Source organism: Heloderma suspectum, chromosome 4 (genome assembly GCF_057233095.1).
Source record: "Heloderma suspectum isolate Gila_16-S chromosome 4, 16-S_ref, whole genome shotgun sequence".
Classification (NCBI taxonomy): Eukaryota; Metazoa; Chordata; class Lepidosauria; order Squamata; family Helodermatidae; genus Heloderma; species Heloderma suspectum.
Window position 1 is genome coordinate 199,493,488 of NC_139461.1, and position 19,625 is coordinate 199,513,112.

Genomic DNA, 19,625 nt, shown 5'->3' on the forward strand with positions numbered 1-19,625 from the left:
CAGATGAAAGCATTGGCCGGCTGGCAACTTCATTTCCTAAGAATGTCTCTGAGCCTCACATGGGAAAAGAAGATGGGAGCAGCTAGAGCCCTCACTTGGCTTTGAAATTATTTCAGGTGCTTGTAAGAAACTTCATTATTTTAAAAAAAATTGTGGGAGGCGTAGGGCACCTCTGCAAGAAAGGTGTCAGAGGGTGCACTGGTGCCACGAGTGCCATGTTGCCTCTAGAGCAGGGCTGGGGGACCTGTGGCCTTTCAGGTGATGTAGGACTATAACAACTCCTATCATTTCTGACCATTGGCCATGCCGGCTGGAATTCATGGCAGTTGGAATCCAGCAACATCTGGAGGGTCACAACCCCTGGTAGAGTGTACTGAAGCTACTGTGGGAGACCTCGAGGGCAGAAGAGGCAGGGCGTATATGGGAAGGAATATTTTTTAAAAACTCTTTAGGTTGAATCCCGTGGTGGTGGTCCATTTGAGCCAACAGAGGCTTTCAGGTTTTCCTTCTCCCTCCCCTGCCCAGCGCCAGTTCCCATACTACCCCCTCCCCCCACTTCCATTCACAGAATCTTCCACTGAATCTTCTGTGAACAAAAGGGCTCCATTGGATACAACTCTCTGACTTTTTTTCTAAAGTCTGTAGTACAGATCTACAGTTAAGGCTTTTTGTTTGGGAAACAGTCTTTTATCAACCTTGTCAATTACCTAATCTTATCACACACATTATGTGTAAAACCTATATATAAAATTACCTGCATGCGCTTTCTATGCGCTTTAGGTACAGGCCTTTCAAATGGGCAAAACAATTCCCACTTAAAATAGCTGAATAAAAGCAGTATGATTTGATGTGTGTTTTCTACTGGATTCTAAATAATGTCTGTTACTGAAGCACAAGCATTTCCTTTGAATAAGGGCCAATTCACATTAAACTTTACCTAAAAGGATATACACTGGTGTAGGGAGGAAAAGGTTGTGTGAAGATTACACAAGTGTCCATTTTGCCAGGTGTATGATGGTGAGGAACTGCTGCCAAATGTTCCCTTTCAATAAGCGTGCATGCAGCAAAATAGGCTCCTGCGTTATCCTACCATGTCAATGTGTCTGTCGTGGTGGTTTCTACATCAGTTTGTGTGTGGGGGTTGGGCAGGAGACATAAACCTGGTAAAGAGGTCCAGAGAGTTAGGCCCTTTCCACACTCTTACTATTTCAGGGTAGAGGAGAGGAAAATCTGTTTTAGTGAGTGCAAAATAGTTATGGCCACCTTCTAGGCAGCCATACAAATTAATATCAACAATTAATCTGCATGTTATCTAATCTGTGAAGCACAGACATACAACACTAAAAACGGCTTGTAATGGCTTTCAATTTTCTTCAGGTTAGAAAAAGAATATACTACTATAAAAACAAAGGAAATGGAAGAACAAGTTGAAATTAAGGTAAGTCGATGATTTTTGTGAATGCAGTAATAGTTAAGATTTTCAGTTAACGTATGTAGTATGAAATCAGGTTTAAGACTTGTAAAAAACTTAATAGAATTGTACTAATTCAAAATTTAGTGGTTTTGAGAACCAGTGTGGCATAGTGGTTAGAGTGTCAGACTTCATTTGGATGGACCTGGGTTCCAATCCCAACTCAGCCAGGAAGCTCACTGAAGTGACCTTTGGACCAGACACTATCTCTCAGCCTAACCTTCCTCACCAGGGTATCATAGAATCATAGGGTTGGAAAGGGCCTACAAGACCATCGAGTCCAACCCACTGCTCAGTGCAGGAGGCCTGATTCCCAGGCGGCCCCCCCATCCAAGTACTAACCAGGGCTGACCCTGCTTAGCTTCCAAGATCAGACGAGAGGAGGAATAATGTCTGTTGATTTGAGCTCTTTGGAAGAAAGGGAGGATGCAACTGCAATAAATTAATAAATAATAGGCTTCTGTGGAGGCATATTAGTTTTTATTAGTACCATATTATACCAGGTGGCCCAAAAGTAGGTATACAGTTGTTTAGAATGTTGATGGGAGGGGGAGAGAATGTGTGAGTACAAGATGTGTGGGTGGAGTCAGAATGACAGTTGGGAAGAGTGAGTGACAGGGAGTGACAGTTAAATCAGTTAATGGAATACATTTCGAACACTTACGAGATTAAACAGTGTTAAACAAATGTAAATGTAATAAACAGTGTAATAAAATGCAAATAAACTATATTGTATACCTACTTTTGGGCCGCTCTGTATATTAGTACTGTATTAGTTTTCTGTAGTATATTTTCATTGATTATGTGAAGCTAATATGTTGAACCCCTTCATGGATCACTGCCTTGTTGTGGCGAAGGGGCTTGCGTAACTCAGTGAAGCCATAAGCTATGCCATGCAGGGCCACCCAAGACGGACAGGTCATGGCAGAGAGTTCTGACAAAATGTGGTCCACTGGAGAAGGAAATGGCAACCCACTCCAGTATTCTTGCCAAGAAAACCCCATGGAACGTATCACAAGGCTAAAAGAGATGACGCCGGAAGATGAGCCCCTCAGGTCGGAAGGTGTCCAATATACTACTGGGGAAGAAGAGCAGAGGGAATTTCCAAGTAGCGCCAGAAAGAGTGAAGCAGCTGGGCCAAAGCCAAAAGGACACTCAGCTGTGGATGTGTCTGGTGGTGAAAAGAAAGTCCGATGCTGTAAAGAACAATATTGTTTAGGAACCTGGAATGTAAGATCAGTGAATCAAGGTAAGCTGGGGGTGGTCAAACATGAAATGGCAAGACTGAACATTGACATCTTGGGAATCAGCGAACTCAAATGGACAGGCATGGGCGAATTTAATTCAGGTGACCATCATATCTACTACCGTGGGCAAGAATCCCTTAGAAGAAATGGAGTAGCACTCATAGTCAACAAAAGGGTGGGAAAAGCAGTACTGGGGCACAATCTTAAAAACGATAGATTGATCTCAGTATGAATCCAAGGCAAACCATTCAACATCACAGTAATTCAAGTCTATGCCCCAACCACTGATGCCGAAGAAGCTGAGGTTGATCAGTTCTATGAAGACCTACAACACCTTCTAGAACTAACACCAAAAAAAGATGTCCTCTTCATCATAGGGGATTGGAATGCTAAAGTAGGAAGTCAAGAAATCACCGGGATAACAGGCAAGCATGGCCTTGGTGTACAAAATGAAGCAGGACAAAAGCTAATAGAGTTTTGCCAAGAGAACACGCTGATCATAGCAAACACTCTTTTCCAACAGCACAAGAGGCGACTCTACACACGGACATCACCAGATGGTCAATATCGAAATCAGATTGATTATGTCCTTTGCAGCCAAAGATGGAGAAGCTCTACACAGTCAGTCAAAACAAGACCTGGAGCTGACTGTGGCTCAGATCATGAGCTTCTTGTTGCAAAATTTCGGCTGAAATTGAAGAACGTAGGGAAAACCACTAAACCATTCAGGTATGACCTAAATCATATCCCTTATGAATATACAGTGGAGGTGAGGAATAGATTTCAGGGATTAGACCTGATAGAGTGCCTGAGGAACTATGGACGGAGGTCCGTAACATTGTTCAGGAGGCAGCAACTCAATCCATCCCAAAGAAAAAGAAATGCAAGAAAGCCAAGTGGCTATCTGATGAGGCTTTACAAGTAGCTGAGGAAAGAAGGGAAGCGAAAAGCAAGGGAGAAAGGGGAAGATATATCTAACTGAATGCAGAGTTCCAGAGAATATCAAAGAGAGACAAGAAGGCCTTCTTAAATGAACAATGCAAAGAAATCGAGGAAAACAACAGAATGGGAAAGACTAGAGATCTCTTCAAGAAAATTGGAGATCTCAAGGGAACGTTTTGTGCAAAGACGGGCATGATAAAGGACCAAGAAGGCAGGGACCTAACAGAAGCAGATGAGATTAAGAAGAGGTGGAAAGAATACACAGAAGAACTATACAGGAAAGATCTGAATGTCCCTGATAGCCATGATAGTGCGGTCACTGAACTTGAGCCGGACATCCTCGAGAGTGAAGTCAAGTGGGCCTTAGGAAGCATTAGTAACAACAAAGCTAGCGGAGATGACAGTATTCCAGCTGAGCTATTTAAAATCCTAAAAGATGATGCTGTTAAAGTGCTGCACTCAATATGCCAACAAATTTGGAACACTCAACAGTGGCCACAAGACTGGAAAAGGTCAGTTTACATTCCAGTTCCAAACAAGGGCAACGCCAAAGTGTTCAAACTACCATACAATTGCACTCATTTCACATGCCAGCAAGGTTATGCTCAAAATCCTACAAGCTAGACTTAAGCAGTATGTGAACCGAGAACTACCGGAAATACAAGCTGGGTTTCAAAGAGGCAGAGGAACTAGAGATCAAATCACCAACTTTCGCTGGATCATGGAGAAAGCAAGAGAATTCCAGAAAAACGTCTATTTCTGCTTCATTGACTACGCTAAAGCCTTTCATTGTGTGGATCACAACAAACTGTGGCAAATTCTTAAAGAGATGGGGGTACCAGACCACCTTACCTGTCTCCTGAGAAACCTGTACGAGGGTGAAGAAGCAACAGTCAGAACCAGACATGGAACAACCAAGTGGTTCAAAATTGGGAAAGGAGTATGACAAGGCTGCATATTGTCGCCCTGCTTATTTAACTTATATGCAGAGTACATCATGAGAAACGCCAGGTTGGATGAATCACAGGTGGGAATTAAGATTGCCGGGAGAATGATCAACAACCTCAGATACGCAGATGATACCACCCTAATGGCAAAAAGCGAAGAGGATCTAAAGAGCCTCTTGTTGAGGGTGAAAGAGGAGAGTGCAAAAGCTGGTCTGAAACTCAACATTAAAAAAACGAAGATCATGGCATCTGGCCCTATCACTTCCTGGCATATAGAAGGGGAAGAAATTGAAGCGGTGACAGATTTTATTTTCTTGGGCTCCAAGATCACCGCAGACGGTGACTGTAGCCATGAAATTAAAAGATGCTTGCTCCTAGGGAGGAAAGCTATGGCAAACCTAGACAGCATAGTAAGAAGCAGAGACATCACCTTGCCAACAAAGGTCCGTCTAATCAAAGCTATGGTTTTCCCAGTAGTAACGTATGGCTGTGAGGGCTGGACTCTAAGGAAGGCTGAACGCCGAAGAATTGATGCTTTCAAACTGTGGTGCTGGAGAAGCCTCTTACGAGTCCCCTGGACTGCAAGGAGGTCAAATCAGTCCATCCTAAAGGAAATCAACCCTGAGTGCTCATTGGAAGGACAGATACTGAAGCTGAAACTCAAATATTTTGGCCACCTAATGCGAAGAGAAAACTCTCTGGAAAAGACCCTGATGCTGGGAAAGACTGAAGGCCAAAGGAGAAGGGGACGGCAGAGGATGAGATGGCTAGATAGCATCATCGTTGCAATGAATATGGACTTGAGCACGCTCCAGGAGAGAGCGCAGGACAGGAAGGCCTGGCGTGCTATGATCCATGGGGTCACGAAGAGTCAGACACGACTGAACAACAACAACAATATGCTGAAAGTTTCAACATGTCAAGACTACATATAAAACAAAATTGTGGTCAAAGGTAGATGTAGTAAGTTATGCTGTTCTTGGTGCCAACCCTCCCTCTCCCCTACCCGCCCCCTTTGAAATAGCTAAACTATAAGCACATCTAAAATGGTGGTGGCTGGAAGTGTTGTAAATATTGTGTACTCCAGGAATGTAATAACACCAATTCTGTCCTAGGTTTTAGTATGTATGTTAGCTTTGAATCAGTTGTACAAAATGCACTCTGGTGAAGTATATGTGGCACAAGTGGCACAAAACAAAAGGAGGTAGATAGTGATAGGGGTGCATATGAAAGGGAACGGGCAGAATTTAGAACTGATGGAAGGAAAAACAGCAACCCCCAAACAACAAAAACATTGACATTGTCTTCGCAAAAGTTTTGTGCTGCCTGCCCTGCAACATTTCATCAAAGGAATATTCATGTACACATCCATGCTGATGGCAAGCAGTATGACAACATTGATAATTTCAGTAGGCATTCTACATCATTTGAATAAATAAGCTCCATCCACAGTGTTGCTTCCAAGTAAACATGGCTAGGATGAGGCTGTTAGTGATCCTGGGCCATACATTGTAACTTTATGGATGATCATCTGAGTAGTAATAATGATATACACATGTGTCCAGTACTAGCACACACATACATGTGCAAAATCAGATACATTATGTGTGCGAGCTGATCATTGGGACCTACCAGTTAATTTAAATTAGCAAAACCCTCCCCTGCTCCCTTCAAAACTCTTTAAGGGAGTATTTGGGAAGAATTTAGGATGTTGCCATGCATGATGTTTGCCAGGTGGCTTTGTGTCCAGCAACTTCAGCAGGCTTTAAAGGGTACTTCCTACCCCACCCCACCTAGGCCCATTTTCCCCTTGGTTTTTTTAAACATCGTAACCTACCCTCTTTCAAGAGTTAAATATTTAATTTATCATTTAATTTCTCCGATTAAGTACTTTTAACATTTTGTTTGCTTTTCAGAGATTACGAACAGAAAACAGACTCTTAAAACAACGCATTGAAACACTAGAAAAAGTAAGTGTTCTAGTAATTCAATTCTGTCTTCATTGGTTACATATTTTCTATTAGTAGTGCAATTCTGAGTAACTGCACTTGCTTGCAACAGCACAGCTAACATCTGCTTACAGCAGACATGTTGTGATGCTTCATAATTAGACAAAGATTTTAAATTATGAGCACCTGCCATACAACCAGAACTTAAGAAATGAGTACAACAAAGAGTTCTGGGGCACTTTAAAGGCTAACTGTTTTCTTGGGGCATAAGCTGTTGGGTTTATGAAAGGACAGGAAGACAATGAAATTGGAATATGTACATAATGAACTTTTGATAGAAGGTCAGTGACCTCAAGCAATCTTCTTGCTGAAAGGAAGCCAAGACAAAGCCAACTTGTTCCAGTACTGCATTAACCAGAGACTAATTAGGAAAGTTTCTCTGTTCTACGAGTTGCAATTTCATATTATTGTGGTTCATATATAACCATGCAATGCACCAAGAAATTAAGTCAGATGTCTAAAATTAATGTGCCCTCTGCATAGCCATAGACTAGTCTTTCAAAGTGCAAGATGCCTGCAGAGAACTTTCTTTCATTTCCTGCTTTTAATTACGCTTGTGATAGAAACTAAAACACAAGCACAGCTTTGACTTGCAGCCTTTTTCTGTAGTTCAATTACATTCTGCTCAAGTTCAGCACTTGGATCAAATATTATGACCACAAATTGAGGGACCTCATTCTTAATTTAGGTTAAAGGAGATACCCATAAAAGATTTTGTTGGAAGAGGAAAGGTGCTTAACTTGGATCATGTTTTTTCCCAAGCAAGTTGGGAGCAGAACATCCACCCTTCCCTCTTGTCCACAGAAAAGCTGTGAAGAATGGGGGCTTAGCTGCCATCTTGCTGTAGTTCTATCAGATTCCAAATATTAGCACTTTCCCATATGTTCCAGGAACTGTGTTCCATTATGGAGAGCCAGTGTAGTGTAGTGGTGAGAGTGACGGACTGGGAGCCAGGAGAGCCAGGTTCTAGTCCCCACTTGGCCACGGAAGCTCACTGGGTGACTTTGGGCCAGTCACAGACTCTCAGCCCAACCCACCTCACAGGGTTGTTGTTGTGAGGATAAAACAGAGAGGAGGAGGATAATGTAAGCCGCCTTGGATTCCTTGCAAGAGGAAAAAAGGCGGGATATAAATGCAATCAATCAATCAATTTTGCCCCATCTCCCCAAGCCCTAGACACACTGTAGATGTAAGAAGAATACTAAGCATACTCTGAGAACAACATCCTTCTGCAAGAGCCAAGCTTTTTTTCTCCCCTAGCAGCTAGAGCCACTACAGCTGCCCTCTTCTTATTTTAAGCAATGGACGCTACTAATCATGGGGAGGGGGGTGGTTGCAAGGATGCCAGAATCGGACAAGCTGATGAAATGGTAATCTTGAATCGGAAAGTTAGGTAATACGTTCAGTATTAATTTTTACATTTCAGAATAACTGGCACTGGCATAGGTCTATAAACTGCTGAGTACCTGCTTATTTTTTTTAATCAAGTGTTGATAGATTGTATATGCTTCTACTGAATATATTTATTTGAATACTTGCAGATGCAGCATTTGAAACAAAAATTAAACTGTGTTGTACTTAGGAGCGTTGTGTGATTTTTGTGGGGGTTGGAGTATTTTGGAGAAATCCTCCATTTTTTCCAACCTGTTGAAAATATTGCCAAATATATTAGTGGTATGAAATCTTCATGGGCCACGGTGGCTTAGTGGTTAAGATGTTGAACTGCAGACTGGAAGGTCGGAAGGTCAGCAGTTCGAGACCCGAGTGCTGCGTGACGGAGTGAGCTCCCGTCTTCAGTCCCAGCTTCTGCTAACCTAGCAGTTCGAAAGCAAGAAATTGCAAGTAGATAAATAGGTACCGCCTCGGCGGGGAAGGTAACAGCGTTCCATGCACCTCGGTGTTCAGTCATGCCGGTCACATGACCACGGAAGCGTCTTCGGACAGTGCTGGTCCTTCGGCTTAGAAACGGGGATGAGCACCGCACCCTAGAGTCGGACACAACTGGTTGGGGACACCCTTTACCTTTACCTTTATGAAATCTTCAGTGATGGGAAAACAGTTTGGAAAGTTGCCCTCTCCCTGGGATCCAGGAGGCAGGTTGACCTTTTGCCAAGGGAAGAGTCTGTTCCTCACAGCGCATATTGGCCTTGCATTAATAAAGATCAGCAAGCCTTAGGTACGTGCTAGTCTTCTAGTCTTCTGTTCCTTCAGCCTTGCTGCTTTTCTAGTCCCACCACCACTATTGTAACATATTTTACTAATGTTTATCCTATCCTCTTTAATGGGCAAGGGCAGGTAGAGGACTTGGAGGACCCATTCTGAGATCCTGTTCTTTGCCTCTGTGGAGAAGAGTGCAGTTTTTCCAATAGCTAGAGAAGATTAGTGTAATATTTTCTTTCAGTAGGCTGAACAAGATGGTTGTATGTTTTTCCTTATGCCTCTGAGTTCTCAAACAAAATCAGTCTTGATGACTTCTCCAGTGCCCAAGAAACTGTGGTTCTCAAATGCTACAGATGATGGAAATTTCTAGTTCAATCTGACCCAGTCCTCCTGCCTCAATAATTTATGCTGTCTTTAAATACTAGTAGCAGTTAACTATTTCTAGAATAATCAGCGGGTGGTCTTCAAAGTCTGCTACCGATCATTAAATATTCATGAACTATTTGTACTGCTGTGTCTCTGAATGGTCTTTGATTTGGGAGATCTCTTAGCTGTTAAGAACTGGTGGGTTTTCCAAATACCTCCTTTGTTCCAAATATCAACCCTTTTCTGTAGGTTTTAAGAAATGTTTCTCCTTCAATTCCAGTCCCCAAAACAAAGAAATGGCACACTTTAGATGTATGAAAAGCACTAAAGAGATTCAAGGAAAACAAAAATCCTCCTGCAAGGAGACAGCCAGATGTCTTATTAATGTGTAGCTTGCAAAATGTTAAGCTTTTGGTATCATGGCAGACTTGTGTGTAAGCTTCTAGAAACAGATCCTCACCTTAGGAAAACTTTTCTGGGTGATGAGCACATAAGCTACTAGAAGTGTGACTATCTTTACATAGGTGTCAGGCTTCCTTTAATTTTCAGAAAACCTAGATTGTATCTTGATTTAGAAACTCCCGGGATGGCAGTAAGCTTCTACACCCAAATTGCTTTCTTTGGATATGTTTTGTCATACCTTTGATAACTTCCTCTTTGTCTTCTAATATGACAATGCACTGTTCCTTCCCCTTAAGCTTTTGATCGCTTGCTCACACTTATTGTACTAAAGGATACACTACCCATCCTGTACTTAATGGGTGTTGATAGGTTTCCTATTTCTAGTTCTTATTTCTAGCTCTTCAGCCTTCTTTGGCTTTCTTTTAGAAGATTTGCCATAACTGCCTAGTTTTTAGAAATTATAGTTGAGGGAAGTTTTAATTTTTTACCTAAAAATTATATCTTCTTTGTCTGGGGAGGGAGATGTGGCCCTTCAAAATTAATACTTTTTCAATATGTATCCTGGGTTCTAAGGGGACAGGACTTGAGGACCTCCAATCCCTGTCATAAAATAGAAGCAGAAAAGTAAGATGGAAATTCTGTTCTTAACTATGAGTTCAAATTCCATGTGATGATAGTTTCTACCTAATTTATACAGGTTGAGAAATGTGTGCATTAGTTTTAAAAGGCTGCAGCTTTCATCTGCTGATACAACTTTATTTTGGCTTAACTCTGTCCTTGATCCTTGAAGCAGCAATTTGCATGTGGATATCTTGACTGGCTTTGCCTTGGGTATGTGGATTTAGGGGAGGTGGGATATCTTATGTGTTCATGGGTTGAGGTGGCCCTCTCTGGACTGAAAACTGCCTGAATGATTAGATTGTGCAAAGAGCTCTTTACTGTTGCAAATCTGTGCAGGAAAAGCTGAAATGGTAAAATGGCAAACAGAATTACTGCTAGAGTTAGCTGAAATTAGCTCGGATTTAATTTGCATATTTCAACTGCTCTTCATGCCTGACATCTTGCATCACTGGATTCCTACCTCTTAAATGCACAAATGGTTCTGCCCTCCTTGATTAGCTGAACTTTCTAAGTGTGCACAAATTATACCTCCTTTCAATTCATAGTACTTTGCTCGAATGAGTTCTGCATGAAATTATATAGTTCTCTATGCAATCAACTGCCAACTTAAAATTAGACAGCTTTTCATCCTTTAAACGAGTACTGTTGAATTTGGAATGTTCTTTTTTCTAAATCAAATGTTCCCTGGGATGCTGAAGCATGTGGCTGTGAAACTATACCACCTTGATTGTCCAAAAATGTATTGTGTATGGAAAGTAGGTAGAATTTGGGCATAATTCTCCACTCTTGATTTTGTTACTTTGTTTTCCTTTTTCTCTTAATCCTGTCTGAATATTTTCCTTTTTATAGGAAAGTGCTTCCTTGGCAGATAGATTGATACAGGTACACTTCTTTAGTATTTCACCATAAAACTCTTTTCCCACTCTCAAAAAACAACTTTCTGTTTTTAATGCATGTTTAACTTACATGCGTTTTCAAAATGAAGCATCTTTAGTTAAACAACTGTTTCTAGCAATTTTGTGTTAGAATAATATTTAGACACATGCCTGCACGCTACTTCTAATGACATCTGAAATTCTTAATAATTGGTGGGCTGTAATTTTGTTTCAGCACTAATTCTATAGATTGCTACAAACATGTAACAGATGTGCATGCACAATGGAGTAATAAATGCATGAACAGAGTTCTGCTCAATGCAAGTACACAACTGACCTTGCTGAGGAATATTAAACATTTTAATGTAATGCAGTACTAAACTGCTTTACTTCACTAAATTTAGATACTGGCTGTAACAATGCTGTGATTATTTGCAAAACATTTAACTGTATGGCAGAATAAATATGTAAAACTCTCGATCTTCCCTGGATTGGTCCTCCAATTGCTTTAAAAAAGAAAATTATGTCCTAAGGGACAAGTGACAAGGGCCCAGGAGGCTGAGGAAAACTACCTCATAAAACGGGAGCTGGCCACCATCAAACAGCAGAGTGGTGAGGCCATGACTAAACTGGAGCAAGCTGAGAATACCATCAGGGAGCTCCAGCAGAAGCAGCAATGGGTAAGGCATCTGGTAGCACCTTCATCTCTCTCCTCTTTCTCATTCACTTGTGTTTATTTCTGTTGGTCATGGCATGATTCCGTTCTTCCAAATACTACTTTTTGTGATATGTGCATTAATAAAAAGTAGATTAAAATCAAATTAGCTTAATCATTAGATAAAAATTATTTGCTGCCCCGTTGGACAGTATCCAGTGGGGCCACTCCACCTCTGCTGGTTCCGTCGCATTTGTGGGAGCGACCACTTGTGCGAGGGGATTTTGCGCTTCTAAAAATAACCACAGAAATACTCATTTCCAGATTGGGACAGGTCAGCAGAGCCTGCCCTGTTCTGGAAACAAGTATTTCTGCTAGTTCGGGGTTATTTTTAAAGCGCAAAAGCCCCATTGCTCGAACAGTTGCTCTCGCAGGCACAATAGGATACTACCCATGGCAACCATATTTACTAAGAAGCAAATCCTGTTGATTTCAGTGTGTTCACTTCCAAGTACATGTACTTAGAATCACATATGGTGTATGTGAGTAAACAAATGTGTTGTGTAAATACAGGATGGTTGGATTTCTCCTCCCCTCATATATCTCTCTGACCATCTTTTCCCCCCTCTTTTCTCTCTCTCTCTCTCTTTCTCACACACACACACACACACGTACGCACGCGTGCACAAAGTGAATGTTGGTCAAGTTTGGGGCTGGTTCTGGCATTTTGCTGTGCAGGGCAAACTGGAGATCATTCCATTATCTGTTGTACCTAACCATACTCATAATAGTTCAGAAACTTTCTTGTAATACCTTCCTTTGAAATTGATCAAATTTACGTAAATGTAACCAGCCCATATTTGCATGCATTATTATTTACAAGTTGTGCCAAAGAAGAAAGACTACAGATGTTTTAAATCTTGATATACTGAGATTAGTTTATGTAGTTGGGAAATCTGTACCAATCAGGTGTGAAAATAATTGGCTTTCTGATTGAATAAGTATTTGACATCCATTTCGGCAGAAAGTTGGGGGTTCTAGGCTTCCTGAAGCACAAAAGTCGCTTTTAAACTCCACCAGAATTGGAGCAAACATGTTGGTATTCCACACAGACTTCTCTGCTTTCCATGCATTTCTTTCTTTATGCAGGATTACTGTGGTTTAACAAAGTATTTGTACATTCAGCAATCTATAAAACTTACATGGGCAATCGCACTTGCTTATAGGATGCAGTTGCTTTTCTTGTATCCAGTAATTTATCCAAATTAGATTAGCCAGCTTGCAATCCAGAAATTGAATCTATACCTTTACAATCATCCAATGCTTCAGAAGATTCAGTTGTGGCTCCTGTCTGCTTTTGTCCTGGTTCGTTCGCCAGTCCCACCCACCCATCTCAATAGGACTTCCAAATGTGCCCTATAACAGGCAGGAGGAGCATATGAAAGGACTCAAGAAAACCCATATGTGAGCATCTGTACTTTCTGATCCTCCTGCTATGTGGGAGGATTTAAAGGCATAATGTCACTTGAGCTGCAGCCTGGCAACCTTAGTTCCAATATCTTCAGCATATTCCCACAGTTCTATTACTCATTGTAGCCATGTCTGATAACATCTAGGTCAGCCTTCCCCAACCTGGTACCCTCTAGATGTGTTTTATGGCTACTCCCATCATCCCCAGCCAGGGTACCAGGCTGGGGAAGCCTAAACTAGGCAATACTTACACCTATCCCACAGGCATGAGGGAGAAAGTACTGTACATTTTGAAAAAAATACTGTTTTTTTCATGCGAACCTGGGGAGCACTGAAAAGGAGGATGAAATTTACAAGTTCTTTGACAAGTACAGAATAAGGCTCTGCTGGGCTAAATGAAGTAGCACCTGGAGAGGATAAAACTGACAAGGATATTTACAAGAGGGGAATATGCCTCTACAGGGCTACATAGCATACAGGCAGACTTGCGATCGTGTGCACTTGCACAAGGTAGCCAATTTTTTTTTAAAAAAATGTAATTATGACCCCATTTGCGCCAATTTCAAGATCCCCCCAAATCTAATTTGCACAAATTGCTGCCATTAAAAAAAAACCTGCTGGAATCCACGTATTGGATCGATTCACTACAGATCGAGTTGATGCCAGCAGGGGGAAACAGAACAAAATCTGCAAGGGACGAACTGAAAAAATCAGTCAAGATTTCAGCCCCAAAATGAAATTCTCATACATCCCCAAGAAAAATCCTTTTCAGTTTCTTATATGTTTGTAATAGAGTTTTGTTCGCATGCACTTTAAGAGCTGGAGCAAATCCAAACAGATTTTTGTACTATCTGCCTATTTTTAAACATTATTAATGCTACGCTAACATCAGGATAAGGATTGCAAGGCGATAAATTGTGAGATGTATTTTAGTATTTTGCAGATCATTTGCTCTATTTGTAAAATAAAGTTAAACACTAATAAAAATCAGTAGCAGTTAACTTTCAAGGAACAATCCAGTTTGCACAACTTGAGTGTGTGGGCAAGATCCAATGTTGTGTGTGCAGACGTCCACTTGTGCAATGAAACTTTCCTTCCCCACCTGGACCTGCCCAGATGTGTCCTGGAGGACCCTCCACCCTACAGAACAGATGGAGTGGGGGCTGAAAGAATCATTCCTCCCCATTCTGCTGATGGAAGCCATTCCATCAGCAGAGACATTAAGTGGATCATCTTATGCATGAGTTTAATTTAAAAATGTATATTAACTGTTGCATCTCCACTATATGTAGTGGAGGGGTGGTGGCTCTGATTTCGGTGGGGCTGTGGATCCATTCTGGGTTTTAGTCAGAACCAGCCAGAACTCTAAAGGAGCTATCCAAGGTGCAGAACCTAGTTTTGCGATAGGGTTCAGCATAGCTCCTTTAGAGTTCTGGCTGACTAAAACCCAGAATGGATTCACAGCCCCACTCACATCAGAGCCGCCAGCCTCCACTGACTATATGCATACTTGCTGTAGCCGTTGATAATGAGATCAGTGTCTGTAACACACAGGTGAGCTGTTCTTCCATGTCTTTAAATCTCAAAGATACTCTAGCATGCATCAAACACCCAAAACATGAGTATTTGGATCCAACGCCTGTTGTTCCTTGTGTATATTAAATTCTGTATATTTTTTGTACAAACCACTGCCATAGCATCTGTTGCAAAATATTACCTTGAATGTCATGTGTGTATAATGCTAATGAAGATGATTAAGTTGCACTTTGATGTTAAGAGTAACATCGGAAGTTACCTGATTTGGTTGCAGGTTGTTAGGATTTGCAGAAATCAGCCTTAGCTCAGTTATTTTGCAGGGATGTGCAGCCAATTCAGAATTGTAGGGCACCACCTAGTGGAAATACCTGTCTACATGGGATTTTATTTTGATCACTGGGCAGCAGTCCTAAGCATACTAACCAGGGAGTAAGCCCAACTGAACTCACTGTGACTGACTTCTGAGTGAATGTACTTAAGATCAAGATGATTTAGCAGTGACAAAAAAGCCTAATAATCCTTATAATATTGAGCATATGTTAGCGTAATTCTTTCTTTGGATAAAACTTGTTGCATTTACTTCACATGGCCATCTCCCGAAGAATTCTCGGTTGTTTTTGTGACTTCATTAGTGTTGCCTGTCTACAGGACCATAAAAAGAAGAGTAACACATTATTATACATAAAAGTCCCCTTCTAGCCGGTCTTCTGAATTTCAATTTTATATGAAAGATTTTAGCAGCTTTTAATTTTTTCCATAATTTTGTTGCATAAGTGATAATAATGGAACTGATCATCCAAAACAGAAAAGCTTTCTGCCTTGTTCTTAAATATAAACTTAGTGGTAATGTCTATATAAAGAATAATGCAATTTGTCTTTCATTATATTGTTGACTGTACATCTTGTAATGAAATTTGGAATTAAACTACATTTCTACAGATATGCAAATATACATGTGAATGAATGTACCTGAACTGTATTGGGAAGTAATGGAAATTTAACTGGTCTGAATAATTGGTTTGTCAGAGGCTGGTAGATATAGAGAGATTGGTAGTGTACTTGGGAAAGCTGTTTGAGGTTGTGATTAGGGATGTGTGACTCAGAGAAACTCAAGCTCATCAGTTTCTACCTCAGAGCTTGTTCTGACTCCTCTCCATTTCAGACTGCGAGCTTTGTTTTGTTTTTCCCCACGAATATCCGTGTGTATTTTTCCAAATGACAACATCAGTTGTGTGCATATTTTAAAAGTGTGCATTTTTCTCTCAGTGACAAAAGCATGTTTGCGCACATTTTTCAAATGTACACTTTTTTGTGCACATTTTTCAGTTGTATGCATTCTTAATGCATTTGTTGTTGGTGCACGAATTGCATCGGAAGCTCAGTAATGTACTGACTTTAGACTGCACATTGGGTTCAGTTCTGGGAGGTGCAAATTGAGTAAATTCTGGTCAGTAATGACACTAGTTGTGATACTCTCCAAACCCAAGCTTCTATGCTTTGTGCTCCATTTTAACTCCTGTTGGGTTTTTGTTACCTTGGAAGAATTTGAATTGCTTAGAATGTGACGCGGGATATAGGAACTGGCTGAGACGCTTGTTAGCTGTGAATCCAATCACTTTCTCTTAAAGTAGTTGGGTAGATAAGAGGATTTAAAAGCAGTTTCAAGTGTGGATCAAGATGATAAAATGAAGGGTAAGAAGAGAGTTTGCATGGTCTTGGACCAAGACTCTTGATGAACATGCAGAATGTAGCAAGAAATGGAGGATAGCCTACAGTGAGCTATATAAAACATCCAGTATTTTTAAATTGGAAGCTACCTGCACATATTCAGACTTCTCAGCCACAGTTACTGGAACCTTAAAAAAAATGCAAACTGATATCTTGAAAAAGCCTGATTTGGGGACTGCCCACTTGGGACTTTTATTGTACATGGTCTTAAACACAGGCTTTTTACACTTAGTCTAGGTAAGTGTACTTAGGTATGGCATTGCAACCTAACTAAGTGAAGATGTTATGATACGTTTTTATCTTCATGCACTGCAAATATATTTAAACCACTTAGAGGTTTTATTATATTAAGCGGTATACAGGTTTTGTAAATAAATATATTTATGCTGTGATTTATTTTGAAATATTTAATGTCTTACAAAATTAGTAAAATAAGAACAAGGTCACAAATGATCGCCCTTTTGTATATAGCACAGTCATTTTAAAAATATGGCTGTGTAATAAATAAAACAACCTAGCAGTATAAATGCTAGTCCTTAGAGATGTGCATTTAGATTAAATAGCTACATCTTCTTGGACTAGATGCTTCTTAAAGATACTTTTCAGTTGCTCTAGGTGCTGAAGGTTGAGTGCTATACTGGTGATATGGCTGCTTCCATGCTGAGTGTAGTATTTCTAAAAATGTAATACTCGCCAAACCCCAAAGTGGCATTATTGTATAGGAAAGATCAAGATAGTGTGAAAGGAATCCTAGATGTATTTGAGGTTCCAAACCGCTCTTACAGTTGCCTCTGTATTAGTATAATCCAGCTTTATTTGACAGCACCAATGAAATCATGTGTAGGCAAGGTCTTCTAGGAAAGAGATATTACTCTGGGCTTAACTAGCTATTGTAGGGGGGGCACATCTGCTGCCAGCTCAAGTCTTCCCCAAACCTTTCTCCATATATGTATAGTAAAAGAAATGCATGCCATTATATTATATTCAGTGTTTCTCTGACCCCTCTCTAATTCATTGGCTGCCACTTGCAGGGGATGGGGAAATCCTGAATGAGATGATGATACTGGGGAAAGGCATGGGGCAGGTGCTGGTTGGTGACAGCCCATACTTCCCCCTTAACTTTCAGTTAGACCACAGGTGGGCAACATACAGGCTACATGTGGCCCCTAGTGCAGCCCCCAGACCTCCTGTAGTTGTAGGGGAAGGACCATAGCTAAGTGGCAGAGCACATGCTTTACATGTAGAAGGTCCCAGGTTCAATCTCTGGCATCTCCAGGTAGGACTGGAAAAACGCTGGAGAGCCACTACTAGTCAGCATTGACAATATTGGGCTAGATATTGGGCCAGTGGGCTAATTCAGTATAAGGCAGGTTCTTAGGCCCATCCGAATGCCCTCAGTAACAAATGATAGTGGCACAACTCCAAATCTGTTACTGTGAAGAGTAGCCTCCCGCTTGCCATGTCCCTTTCTGCTGTGAGAGTGATAACTCTAGCAGCTGTGCCAAAAAAAGGTGGCCTGGGAGTGCAAGACTGGCCTTTCATTAGTCACCGCAGCAGACTGGCTGACTCAGATAATCTCTGCTCGGAAAAACACAATGACTTAATGGCTAGCTGGAGAAGTAAAAATATTTAGGTCTTTAAATACCTCTGTCGTAGCTTCAGGATTGGATACACTTTGTCAACTGGGACAAATCTTCAGTGGCGCCACAAAGTGCTGAAAATTCTGACTCACAGGGTGACTGAAACAAGACTTGGGAAAACTGGAGGTCTGCTTCCACAGCTTTCAGAAACAACCTGTTGTATTAGTTAACCCTCAGATTTGGGGTATTATACAAATCACTGTTGAATGGAACTTAAGACTTCTGGTACAAGATAGTGATTTTTGAGTGCCTGCACCCTAAAGGAACAAGCCCTGTCCTTGCTTGCATTGGTGCTGCAAGTGTGAATAGAAATACATTGCAGAAAGAAGGCTACACTGTTCCAAGCAGCACACCCTTTTTTTTAGTCATGCTTGTCATCTTGCTTTGTGACTATGTAGGACAGTGCACGTACGTTTTAAGATCACTGCTTTCCTTCATTTAATGCTAACGTTGGGTTTCCTTGCCCTGTAGCACAAGTGCAGTTCCCGCTATAGTGAAGACTTTGTGCTGCAGTTGGAAAAAGAGTTGGTACAAGCAAGACTGAGTGAAGCAGAATCCCACTGTGCCTTGAAGGAAATGCAGGATAAGGTTCTTGAGATGGAAAAGGCAAGTCATCCCCGAATGCTTTGATAAATGAAGCAGAGTTTCAGGAATCCTTAAAACATAGCACAACTTTCTGTAGTACCTAACCTTAATGTTAAATATGGGGCAGCTTTGATTTACCTCTCCAACCAAAGGTTGGTTCCTACAATGATTACATGTTTCTAAATGGTTTGTGACCAGGATATTCGAAGGATCACAACTACCCATACAATCCTGTCCACTCACTGTGTTCAACACCGGAGGATCTGCTATGCGTACCACCACTTTCAGAAGCAGAGTTACTTGGGTTATGACACAGGGACTTTCCTACTGCAGCACCCAGGTTGTGGAACTTGCTCCCTAGAAAAATTGGGTTGACTCCCTCTCTTTCAAGCTTTGAATGAGCTACTATATGGTTCCAGCCCAGCCTATCTCAAGGAGTGCCTCCAGACGCACCAGACAGGCCGCTTAACAAGATCAGCCTCGGATGGCCTTCTCTCTGTCCCATCAGCCAGGACAGCTAGGCTGGTGAGGACGAGGGAGAGGGCCTTATCTGTGGTGGACCCCACTCTGTGGAACTCCCTCCCTAGGGAACTCCGCCATGCCCCCTCTTTAATGAGCTTCTGCCATGCATTAAAAACACGGTTGTTCAGGCAGGCATTTGGGGTGGGTTAGGATATTTTTAGAAATATTATGTTTTTAAATGTAGAATTTTATTGTTTTAAATTGTTTTTATTATTGTACATCGTCCAGAGTGGCTGGGTGACCAGCCAGATGGGCGATTAATAAATGTAATCAGTCAGTAAAATAAATAAATAAATAAAAGTACTAAGACCTTCTTATTTCACCAAGTATTGGTGAATTGTGGAGTAATGTTCTCTTTCTATTTTTATACTAAATTATTGTATAAAGTGTATAAAATTGATTTTGGTAATTTGGACTGTTTTTATTGTAACTTGAACTTTTTTGTGTTA

The 19,625-nt window shown here is 41.1% G+C and overlaps 1 protein-coding gene across 7 annotated transcripts in view; it reads left to right on the forward strand.

Annotated features, from left to right (window-relative positions):
- EVI5 (ecotropic viral integration site 5) overlaps positions 1-19,625 on the forward strand; it is a 98,437-nt gene that overhangs the window by 50,265 nt on the left and 28,547 nt on the right. For 4 of the 7 annotated variants that reach the window (XM_084851902.1, XM_084851903.1, XM_084851900.1 and 1 more), the window contains 3 exons: positions 1,378-1,438; positions 6,524-6,577; positions 18,541-18,675. In XM_084851902.1, the coding sequence (XP_084708028.1) occupies positions 1,378-1,438; positions 6,524-6,577; positions 18,541-18,675 (250 nt within the window). Of the gene's footprint in view, positions 1-1,377; positions 1,439-6,523; positions 6,578-11,014; positions 11,048-11,573; positions 11,721-18,540; positions 18,676-19,625 lie in introns of all 7 variants that reach the window. The other 3 variants (XM_084851899.1, XM_084851901.1, XM_084851897.1) reach the window with 1 other exon arrangement.